This window comes from Gymnoscopelus microlampas (assembly GCF_963454915.1).
Source record: "Gymnoscopelus microlampas genome assembly, chromosome: 2".
Taxonomy (NCBI): Eukaryota; Metazoa; Chordata; class Actinopteri; order Myctophiformes; family Myctophidae; genus Gymnoscopelus; species Gymnoscopelus microlampas.
The window spans coordinates 18,722,420-18,735,050 of NC_139939.1; the positions used below are offsets into that span (position 1 = coordinate 18,722,420).

The following is a 12,631-nucleotide window of genomic DNA, read 5'->3' on the forward strand; positions in this document are numbered from 1 at the left end:
ACAGGCAGGTTTCTAACTGGAGTCCTTTCCTACACAATTGCAACCTATTTATAGTTGTTAGAGGCACATATGGTAAAGTCCAGCTTTGCAACCAGGCTATTATTTAGCTGTTTGATGACTATTCCAGCAGTCAGCCTAGAGACTGGTAGTTTCCTTCTTTTTTTTCCAACACAAAAAAAAAGAACTTATTCAGTCAGGTGCCACTGTCTGTATGAAAATACATGTGACCGAGGCTACAAACCCATAGCAGTCATGTGAGAGAAAGAAAGAGAGCGAGAGGGAGCCAGAAGGGCCTCTGTAAAAGAGGGAAAGAAAGAAAGGAGAAAAGCAGGGAATCATAGCCGGTCCATCCTTACCAGGAAAAAAACAACCCTTGCCTTTGTGTTAACTTAGCCAACCAGTAAACAAAGATGGTGAGCAAATACAGAGAACCGTTGTTTGGCATGTAGCGTGTCCATGAGGGCCTATGTATGTGCATGTGTCTGTGCATGCATGTGTAATACTCCCACGCCATGTGTGTGTATGGAGTACAGTGCACCTATGTGTGTATGCATGTATTCAAGGCACGCGTACGCAACAAGACTGAACATAGTTGTTATGAAAGACATACAGTTATATGGTGAGTAGTGGAGTGGGCCCGGCTCTCTACATGTATATTGTATGGGACCATCTGCAGAGTATAGATCAGTGTGCCACAAGCTCACGTGCACTTTCATTCTCTCTGATCTGGGGTGTGGCTAAATGTGATGTCCCCAGGCCCTTGAGCTAAGGCAGCACTGCTTTGCTTTTGTTATTTTTAGCATCAGAATTATGGACTTAGCCTCTTTTGAAAACAAATACACTCAAATCACGGAAAAGGAAACCGTCCCTTCTATTTATTTTTCTTGTGTGATTGGATTGCTCTCCTCTTCCTAGTAAGATAATTCACCGCTGATTGGATGCCGTGCTCCATGGAAGGGGCCTAAGACTCGTTTAAATGCAGCTTTGTATTACAAGGGCACTGTAATAGCTCCAGTTATTGCGGTGAATTGTGATTTGCGGTTGCCTCAAATGAGCCTTGACACTGCAAAGTAGGGAGAAGGGAAGAGAAAAGTAATACCCTTCCATAAGCCTCATTTTATATTCCATCATACAATTGTGTCGCATGCCAAAAATAGCCGATCTACAAGCTCACAACTCTTTGCGTCCGTGATGCGTCGTGTGAGCTTATAGATCGGCTACTTTCACCGTCGTACAGTAGAGCATAAATTGGGCTTCATCCTTGAAAAGTCGAGAAGTCCTGTGTAATTTAAAAAAAAAAAATTCTCTTGGTCAGTGAATTGCTAATGCAAAAATGCAATGCTATCTTAATTTCCTTCTACATGTCACTTTAGTAGATTTGATACTGGAACAGTGGTTGGTGATATGTAATTAGTGTGATAAGTGGGTGAAGGGTCATATTTCCTCTCTCGTGTGGATTAAAAGTAGGTCAAACGGGGGGTGGGATTGCATGCGTGTGCTTGTGTGAGAGTACATGTGTTAAAGGCATTTGGGAAAGCAGGGTTTTGACGAAGAGTAAGTGTATTGGTCGGTTAAATCTGACCCTTCCCTTTAAGAGCCCATCCAGTAATTATGTCAGACATCTTGGATGGCCTGAGAAGTCATTCATTATTTACTTATTCACAAGTTTGGAATCTAGGGCAAGCCATAGCTTTTCCTCCCCGTTTTCACACTGACTAACCGTGTCAGTTCCAAGGGAATTTGAATAAAAAATTAAGCGGAAACTAGTGGAGATTTTTCAGTGCAGCCGTATCCATGCAAGGCTTTAAATAACTCTTGTGAGAGCACACGTAAGTACAGTATTTCTTCTATTGACTTCCTATTTCTCTTTAAGCGCAAACCACATCATGAGGTGGTTTTTGCCTTGTTCTGTAAAAACAAAAGCCACACGATGCCTGAGTGAGGATCACAGTAGTATCATGCACAATAGAATGCTATAATAACATAATAAACATTCAGCTAGTACTGCAGTGCAAGCATGTCCATGTAGGCTGCAAGAGCATGGCTGCATCAACGGGGAAGATTTAGACCTGTCATTCTACGCTCATGCAAAGCTACCTGTGTCCGTGTTATAGAGCTGGGCTTTCCTTTTAGGATATTGTCAGCAGTATTCATCTCTCTCCCTCTCTATCGCTCTAAACCTCCAAACTGTACAGGGCGTCTAAATGGAAAGCAGAGAGAGGGAGTGGGCGAACAGGATTGTGTCCTCCTCCATATATACTGAATAGAGAATAAGTGCACACGCAAGAGCTGGGCTTTAGGCAGACCTGCCTTACAAAAAAAGGGGTGGGCTTCAAAATGTGGCTTTGAAAAGAGCTCCATTTTACTTTTATGGGAGGCAGGGTGAACGGATCGTAGCACGGCATAGCTGGCGTGCGACGGAGAGAGAGAGACACCTGTGGTTTTTCGGGGTGGATGTGATGGCGGTGGGGGGTAGATATCGGTAGTGGGGAAGAAAGGTTTGGCGCAGTGACCCAGGGTTAGCTGGCTGCTTGCTCAGACAGCAGAGCTGCCTGCCTGTGTACCCATCTGGGCCTGTCGGGAACACAGAGGCCACAGGAACACACCCGCACGCATGCATGCACGCGTGCACACACACATACACACACATATACACACACACACACGCACACACACACACACACACACTTGAGGAGTGGAAGCGTCACATTGTCTCAGGAGGAAAAGGAAGGCTGGCTGTGAGAGAGGAGAGCCTGCCAGCCATAGCTGTGACCACACTGCTTGTATAAGCCACTCTTGTTGGTCGGTCTGTCTGTCCGACATTTTCAAGCGCAATCAGATAACTGGTCACACAGCTTATTATTATGTGTGGAATATGTGCTAGTTAATGTGCATATTAACAATAATGTTTGCAGAGTCGCAAACACGCATAAATTCACGTAAAACCCCTAGCATCCCTATTCTTGGGGGAACATTCGGCAATAATCTAAAAGCTCACAACCTGTCGCGTTCTGAGCTTGTTGATTGTCTCTTTTCGGCAAAGAGATTTGGTGTAGAGCGGGGGAAAAAGAGTGGACCACCAAGTATAGGGCCAACTCTGATCAAGTTTATACTAAATATAGTAGAAGGTTAAAGTGGTTAATCTTGTACTAGCGGTATATTTTCTTTCCCAGCCACAGATTGATCCATGCCATATTGAAACATACTGTAGGCCTGCAGACACTTATTGCCAGAAACGGGGTGGGATTTAAACAGATATTTACAATGCTCTCCCCATTGGGCTGTAAAAACAGTATGGTATTATTTTCCCTTCTCTCTCTAGATCCTTGCCTAGTAGATACGAGTTAAAACTAGGCCTATCTGCTTTATTTCCAACAGGGGATTTGAGGTCCCCTGCTGTGCGTGACAATTCAGAGCACAGGTCTTCCTGGTAGCAACTGGCCATGTGTTATGTAATCTGCCACACACGGAGAGTCCCCCATTCACGCTAAAGTAATGCTAATTAAACGCCATTCATTGGTTCTGGACAAGGTAAGTGAGCAGCAACGGGGATGACTAATGCTGATAGCCACTGACTAACGTTAGCATGCGTTCTATTTGCAGCTGATCAATAAGCCTTATTAATGAGAATGAGCTGTGACTGGCTGGAGCTGTCTCCTGAAGAGACGATTTATCCCAGCTTGCCCCTGCTGGGTGAAATGCTAGGCTAGCCATGCTAACTTCCTCTTTCTGACGGCCCACTGCTCTGTGATGTCACGTCTTTTAGTGAACCTTACCTTAGATTGCATCCTTAACCTGCTAACAGACTAGACAGGAAGCTATCCGCTGCACGGTAAACCCATAGCTCTTTATATTACTAACTAAAGTATTTTCTGAGAACTCCTGCATTAATATCTATGGCCATTCAGTGTATGATACCTCCTCCGCTGTGAGGGTAGGGCCTGAAGGAGGTTCTGGCTGCAGAATGCAAGTATTTAAGCTTACAAGCCATTTGTGCTGTAAGCCGCAAAAGGCTTAAAGTATTTGGCTCATGGTCTAAATGATAAGCATGTTCAGGCATTAGGACCTTTGACCTATCCGGTGAACAACACCAGTTGGAAAGGTCCTTGTGACATTTAACTGGTCAATGTGGCCTGTTGTAGGTCATGATGATCGCACAAACTCCCAAGTTGGACTGATGTTCTTGGTGATAGACGTACTGTCTTGTCTTATTCATTCTCCCTCTCTCACTCCACCCTGATGATTACTATTGTGCTGTGCCCTCTTACTTATATCATGATGTTCTACAGAACGACTTGTAACGCAGACAAGAGATTAGGCCTGCCTATCGACTATGCTCACTCGAGAAACACAGTGTGTGTGTGTGTGTGTGTGTGTAGGTGTTTTGAAGGCTAATTTCCAGTAGTATGTAGCTAGCTATATACAGTAGCATGTATATGCGAGGAGGACAGACAACGTGTCTCTGAGGCGACAAAACACGGCAGACTGGAGAAACCGTAGTGACACTGCCGTCGTCACCATTGTCGTCATCAAGGGCGTGGAAGGGTGTTGGTGGTTTTCGCGCTTACTCAGCAGAAATACATGATTCACGGCCCGCACCACATGGACTAATGGAAGCCTCTACCCTAAGCACTGTTTTGGGTTATCAACCCCTCTGTAGTGTTGCTTTGGAGACATTGACGGTACTCTTCTCAACAACAGCAAAAACAGCTGATAAACAAGCGTGTAGATCTTATAAATTCAGTAAATTATTGAAAATACTATAATGTTTTTGCACTGTTTTTGTTGATATATAAAGTATTTATATACGGATATATAAAAAGAATGAATTAATAGAAAATTGATTGCATAGTTGCCAAGAGAACAATCAATAGTTGCAGCCCTGTTGGGGGCGGAGCCAATAAGTGGGGGTTATCCGAGGTCTGGTTGCAGAGTTTTAATCTGCATGGGAGTGAAGCAGCAGCAGGGAGTGAAGGAGGCGAGGCGGTGGTTGGTTGGTTGTGCATGTGGTGGTGTGGTGTGTGAGGACTAGTAGGCCTGGTGTCTGGAGTTTGTTCACCCAACGCCCAGGCATGTAGGCAGACTGACAAGTTCAGACACGTCTGCAGACTCTCGTGTCCTGCTGTGCCCTCCTCCCAGTCAGCTGCCTCGTCAGTCGAATGAACACACACCGGAGTAGGAAGTGTACGTACTTGCACACTGTACTTATGTGTGTGTGTAGCTGAGAGAGATTGTCCTTACGGTAGAGACAGGACTGTGTGTACTGTACATGATGTGAGTTTGTGTGGACCACTTTAACCGCAGCATCTGTATTCTGGGGGAACATTAGCCCAAAATAGCAGGTGCAACGTGTTGTGATCCTTGTAGATCGGCATTGTTTTGTCAAAAAGATTTGGTGTTGACGGGGGGGAAAAGCCTTCCAAGTACAGGGCCAACTCAGGTGAGGTCCAGTTGACTAATTCCAGAGGGTTTAAGTGGTTAAATCCAATTTCAAGACGCCCAAGACACCAGGTTGAAAGACGTTTAAGTAGGGGGTGTGTTGTACCATTATGAGCCTTGGGTACGACATGTGCGTTTTGCGTCAGCTCTTCTGTCACCTCGCCGCTCCGTGCTACTGTGTCCTGAACCTCACCCCGTCCCAGCCTGTGTCGATGCAACAGGCGTGAGTGTGATTAATCACGGCATGTCATCTGCGTACGTGTGTGTCGGGGCCACAGTAAGTAAGGAGCTGGTGGCGGGGTTAGGATAAGAGAAGCAGAGAGATAGATGGACTGCTCGCTGATAACGAGTGAATGTGGGCTCCATTCGGCCCCGTGAATAGAAGTGATTACACACTCAGACGACCAGAGACAGACTGATAGTTATCACCGTTAACCCCCCCCAGTGCCCACACACACACACACACACACACACACACACACACACACACACACACACACACACACACACACACACACACACACACACACACACACACACACCGAACGACATCTCCTAACTGTCCCCTTAATACTAATAGTGTCACAAAAACACTTCACACACACACACCCTCCCCATAGGGCTCTTGTTTTTCCACATAGTTTAACAGCACACACACACACACACACACACACACACACACACACACACACACGCGCGCACACAGACTATGGTAATAGCTTGCTCTCATGTTCTTATCAGGACTATCCATGCATAACTTAACCTCCCCTCCTCCTACACACACACACACACACACACACACACACACACACACACACACACACACACACACACACACACACACACACACACACACACACACTCCTGCTCAGCCAGCACTCACATGTCTCCAATACACAACATCTAGACGGCCTGTAGTCAAAGCAGCAGAGCATAGTAGAGAGTCTAGTGGGTTCCTGCATGTGCCCTCTGAGAGGCCTGTCATTCTGCCCCCCCCCCCCCCCCCAATGGGGGAGTGGCCTTGGGTCTCAGGCCACTGCTCTGAGTCCTCCTACTGTCTTCCTGACGGCCCGTGGTGGTCGGCTGAAAGAGCAGCCCCTGCTAATGGTCTGCTGATTGTGTTATGGCCTCAATTATCTCTCTTTACCTCTCAACTCTGGGCCATTAGCGGGGAAGATAGTACTCGGGCCCTGTCTGCAGTCACGGACATAAGAGGGACTGTCAAGATGATGGAGAGTGGGAGCCGAGCGGGGCGGGCGGGCGGGGGTACAGGAAATGCCGTTGCACCTATCCTGTCCCTCTCAGCTGAAACGGCTTCATTTGTAATGTAGGCGAGACGGGCTACTATATAAGTAGACAGAGTGGAATGTGTACCAGAAGGGTAATGGATCTGTGTAAGGTTTAACATGACATGACTAATGTGTGATGTCTCTGCAGACATTTATTGAACTGTGTGTGTCCCATTAGGGTCATGAAGTGAAATGGTTCATCCTGAAGTTTAGAGCAGCACATTTGTGACTGAAAGGTAAAATCCCTGGATCAAATCTGTACAGGGATAGTAAATTAATATAGCACTCTCCCCTCCCTCAAGAAGTTCCCTTGATTAAGGCATAAGTGTTGGATCTTGATGATCCCCTGGTAAAAACACTATGTGTATATACTTCATTGACCGGAGTCCAGGGCTCTATACTAGGTCCACTCCTTTTTTCCCTCTACACCAGATCGCCAAAAATGACTGCATCATCTGATCATTTGCACTGTCTTTTGTCTTCCCTGTTCTTTGCAGACGAGCTCATCTGAGGCTGTGTTTGGAGCGGTTGAAGTCACTCATACCATTGGGACCAGACTGCAACCGTCATACCACATTGGGCCTGCTCAACAAAGCCAAATCACACATAAAGGTAATAAGCCCACACATGTGATGTATATTGCATTGGTGGTTTGGTTTGGTTTGCCTTTCGTCTGTAAAATCAAGATGACAAATACACAACTGTGTAAACAAGATAAAATACATCCGTACTCGGCATGGGGGAGAAAATGGCATATCAAAGTTAGCCTGACCAAAGTAAACACTTTAATTGAATCTTTGCTTAGCTTTCCTGATAGTTTCAAACTAGCTAACTAGCCCAGTTGTTTTGGTTTTGAAAATAGAAGATGTTGAATGAATAAAAAAATGTTGCAGTAGCTATGTATATTTGATTGATAGTTATTGGACGCTAATACCGGAAGTCATTGGCTCAGCACTTCATTGTGGCCAGTCGAACAGAAATAGAAACAGCTTCAGTCTAGATCGGCCATTCTTTTCTATTTGTCATGCAATGAAGGGCTTTAAGTGGTTAATCCTCCAGAATGACAAGTGGCAAACTTTTCACCCTCCAAAATGATCAGTGGAATACACCTTCCACCTCTGGAGTAGCTGTGAAATTGACAAACTCGTCAGCCAGCAGACAAAAGTCAACAGCACTTGGTTGCTGTTAACTGACCGCCTTGGTATAGCCTAGTACTGAGGAGCACACACAACACTGTGTGACATCCTGATGGCTACCTCATGCTTCTCCATCCATTTAAAAAACAAAAACACGAGCATGTGATCGTGCGAGATGGAGCAGCTTGCACATGGAAAGCCAAGTGTGCGACTGCGTTGACATCACAGAATAAGGAGAAGCACAAAGCCTGAATTGTTACCCCGTGTCTCCCCTTCTTCTGCTGCTGCTGCAACTTGAGTCATGGCAACAGCTATGGACGGGCTCACGGCTTCTTCATCTGGTCGCCGGGAGTCGCGCTCATCGCAGTTAGTGGCCGTGACACGGCGCGAGGAGGAGGTTAACATGTGGCTGTGTCATTCAGCAGCTCTAGCTGCTACCCGTTGTGTAGAGACACTAGTAGTAAACAAAGGGGGTCTGGTATGGAAGTTACCACGCTGTTAACAATGCAGGTAAAGAAAGTTGCCATTGTTTTTGCTGGAAAGATTGAAAGGACACAATGGGGGCTTGGTGACTAAATGCTGATGCTGGGGTTTCAGGCCTTTGAAATGGATAGGAGCTCTGCTGTCTCTTTAACCACTATCAATCGGCCGTCCCTATTTTTGGCATGTCATTATAGGAGAAAATGGTAAAATTTAGCAGATCTAGAAGCTTGCGTGTTGTGAACTTGTTGTAGATAGACAATTTTCATTTCACGCTGTGCAGCCAAGTACTGCCGTACCTGCCTCTTAATTGCGTTTGTGACCTGATTCACCGCACATTTTGTCATGATGTCATCAACATGAAAAGCAATTTGGAGAAGACGACAAGAAAAAATCCTGGCCTAACAGTTTCGCTTGTCCCCCCCCCCCCCCCCCCCTCCCTCTGGACAGAAACTTGAAGATGCGGACAGGAAGAGCCAGTACCAGCTGGACTCCCTGGAGCGCGAGCAGCGGCACCTCCAGCGTCAGCTGGACCTGCTGAAGGGCGGCAGCGGGGCCATAGTGGAGGGGGAGAGGATACGCATGGACAGTGTGGGCTCCACCCTCTGCTCCGAGCCATCCGACTCTGACCAAGGTGAGCAGCGCTAGTTGGTAGTCTTTATCGCCGTTGACAGGTGGAAACCTTGTCCAAAAGAAAACCCGTTACTTTTCAGGAAATGTGTTCCAATGGATCCTTAAGTATTATTTTGTCACAAGCTATTGTTAATACTTTTCTTCTTTTTTTTATCTTTAAAACCCACAGACAGAATTAACTACTTTCAATTTCAATTTTTCTTTTCTTTGCGAAGATAACAGATCTACAAGCTCACACCACGTCGCAATGCAAAGCGCTGTGTGCTTGTAGATCGGCTATTTTCTCTACATTTGTGCGATGAAGTAGGGCATTACAAAAAAAACCACCATAAAAATAAATGTGAAATATGGGGATGTAAAGGTTCTGCCCAACAGCAATGTTATCCTTAATGGTAGCAGCTCAGGGAACAGCATTTTCACCGCTCTCCGCAGAAATTCAATAACAAAGTAGGTGTTCCTTTATTGTACATAAAATACATTTTAAAAAGTAAATTTTATCCCCTTTCTGTAGAGGAGATCGAGGTCGACGTGGAAAGCACGGAGTTCTCCCATGGAGAGATGGACAGCGTGAGCACGGCCAGCACCAGCGACCTAGACGACCACAGCAGCCTGCAGAGCGTAGCCAGCGACGAGGGCTACTCCTCCTGCAGCGTCAAACTTGCCTTCTCCTCCTAGAGGCCCGCCCCCACCCCTCGATCTGCATCGCACACACTCCAAATCACTCCCGCCCCGCCTATCCATCCAGTTACCTCTGATGACGCCCACGATGGCCCCAAGCTGGGGTGTTGTCGCTTTCCCATGTCGTTCCAGCCTGTTGTTGGCAACTTCCCGTCCCATCTCCAGCTCCCTGCTCACCTTTCCCCGTACGCTGCTCCATCCACAGAGCTCCACCACCTCCTCTCCAAGCAGAAGCTCTGAGTACCCTGGGCCAGCGCTGTCACCAGGGACCCAGCACTCCACTCAAACAGAGACAACTTCTAAAAATTGCAGTTGATGATCCTGACATGAGACGGCAAAGTGGTTTTAGAGTCGATATTTATTTTACAGAGAGATCAGATCATAGACTGGGTTGATATGGATATCTCTGATCAGCGTCATCATCTCGATTTTAAACCCACCTTTTATTGAAGGGAATTAATTTAAAAAAAGAAAAAAATCTATTATATATATATACAGTATATTTTTCTGTAGGGTGACGTTACCTTCAGACGTTACCTTCAACTCAATCATCCACCATTTCTTTGACGTGCTACCCCTGGATTTTATCCAAAATATACTTAGATTCCCATAATGCAGTAATAATTTGTGGTCGCTGTGTTACTCCCTGTTTGTGTGTGAGGGTGTTGAACTGATCCCGTGTCAGCTCTGTCTTCGAGTTCCGCTGGAACTGGATTAACCACTTGAACCCTAGCATCCTTATTGTGACATTTGGCGAAAATAGCAGATCTACAAGCTCACAACGAGTCACGTGAGCTTGTAGATCGGCTGTTTTCGGCGAAGATATTTTGTGTATAGCGTAAAACAGGAGGGGGCCTAGTGTAGAGCCCTTGGGAATATGGTCAACTAAGTATAGGGTTTAAGTGGTTAAAGAAATAAGAACAAGTGTAATTTGGACAATGGCGAACACTGTGGGTAAACTTGCCATATCAAAATAGTTTGGCCCCTTTTACATGTCCATTTTTGTTTTATTTTAAATATAATGTAAACCTCGTCTTATGTCTTTCATTACCTCTGCTCGACACCGCAGCAACTTGGACACTTGAATTGGTGCTATTGTGAAACAAACCAATGGGAAAGCAGATCAATAACTAAACATTGAGAGCAATCAACCGAATCTGCCATGACCCTTTCCTTTCCATCTGAGCTTGGAAGAGAAACAGAAATCGGAGGGGCAAAAAAAACATACATTCCCATCATATGTGGATGCTCGGTGCATTTTCAAAGAGTGGAAATTGTAATGTGTTTTGTTTTCAGTTTTTTTTGTTTTCTTTTTTGTTTTTCTCAACAAGCAGCTACAAACAAGCTATCGTGCACTCGCCTACTTTAGAGCTGTCCATAGACAACCGGCACAAAACCAAGAAGTAAAAAAGCAAATGTGTTCAATAGACTTTGGAATAGATGTCCATCCTCTTTCCAGCAGTAACAAGCAATAACTCTTCATCATTGTTTTTGTCTCCACAGTTTGAACAACTTTTTTTTCTCTCTCAAAAGACATACCTGTGTGTGCGTGTGCGTGTGTGTAACCGTCCAAAAAGCAAATTCAACTTGCTTGTTTTTGTACATATATACAAATAGCTTCATAAATTAAAGACAAAAAAGGAAATTTAAAATTTAAATGGAGGAAAAAATGGTAGAGCTCATGGATAGAACTATTTGCCTCTGTTGCTGTTTGACCTGTGTTTATTGTGCATTTTAAATTATATTTTTGGACAGATTTTATCTTCTCCAGAGTGGCAGTGGATGTGGCATGGACAGTATTACTTTGTTCATTTTGCTGGTTGAAACGTTCAAAAGTTACTAACTCTGTAGCTGCCCTAAAAAAAAAGTTACTTGTCAAGACAAAAAGAGAGAACTAAAACAGAACAACTTTGTATCCAGGCCACCCTCTAAGACTTCTGTTCATGAATGCTGAGTTTGCGTGGCACACTTTATTATTTATTAGACATGTTTCTTTATTTTATTTTTGTGGGTTTCCTTTTTATTTTACACTAATGAAAAAGCTGTACGGCATTCCTCTGGTGATCTGTCGAGTTAACCACTTAAGCCCTATTTCAAAACAATATTGAAAATAGCCGATCTACAAGCTCACAGTACGTCACATTGCATATTTTGAAAATATTTGAATTTCTGGAACATTATTAGAAACGTCCAAAATAGGGACTGCAGTTTCAACGTGGTTAAAGTTTGAAGTTAAAAAGGGGGACGTATGACGTCATTGCCTGTGTTAAAGAGGTCACTGAGTCTTACCTCCCCCCTTCCCCGCAAGCGTTACTGAGGTCACCCTCAAATTGCACTTCGACCCGAGCCCCCCCCCCCATAATCTTAGACTGTCTGATGAATCCTCTGTGTGAAAGAAAGGATGAAAAATAAACACCGCCCTGAATTGATTTAAAAAAACATATTTATTCCTCAGTCCCATTCAGAAAAAGTAAAGCATGAAAAAAAAAAAAAAAGATAAGTTATTTTATTTTTGTTGTCTTCACTCCTTGATGCTATCAACTCATTCCTAATTTTAAGAATTGTATATGTGATGGATTTCCCTTTTTCTAGATTTGTTTTTCTTTTTTTGGGGTCGGGCGGGGGGGGGCAAAAAAAGTTATGTAGCCATGTTATGTTTTTTATTTTGTTTTTCTGATGTTTTATTTGATAGACACTTGAAATGTAATGGGCCCCTAAGCTGCTCCTAGTGCTGAGCCTTGACTGTTTGGAATTGACAGCCTTGTCCAGATGCCCACTTGACAATAATCGGTTTAATCAAACTGTCCTCTTCTTTTCTTAAATCTTCTGAAGTGTCTTGACGTAGTCTGTTTTGCCGGATTTGTACTTTGTTGTACGACTGAGTCGCGTGCCAAAAATAAAGATATATAGAAGCTCAAAGCGCGTCACATCTGCGACGTGTTGTGGGCTTGCAGATCAGCTCTTTTATGCGTGCTA

General features: G+C 44.6%; 1 protein-coding gene across 2 annotated transcripts in view; it reads left to right on the forward strand.

Moving 5' to 3' along the window:
* mxi1 (max interactor 1, dimerization protein) overlaps positions 1–12,177 on the forward strand; it is a 29,366-nt gene extending 17,189 nt beyond the window's left edge. For both annotated transcript variants that reach the window (XM_084042134.1, XM_084042135.1), the window contains exons 4-6: positions 7,226–7,340; positions 8,795–8,978; positions 9,489–12,177. In XM_084042134.1, the coding sequence (XP_083898260.1) occupies positions 7,226–7,340; positions 8,795–8,978; positions 9,489–9,652 (463 nt within the window). In that variant the 3' untranslated portion in view covers positions 9,653–12,177. The remainder of the gene's footprint in view (positions 1–7,225; positions 7,341–8,794; positions 8,979–9,488) is intronic.
* Positions 12,178–12,631: the final 454 nt, after the last annotated feature.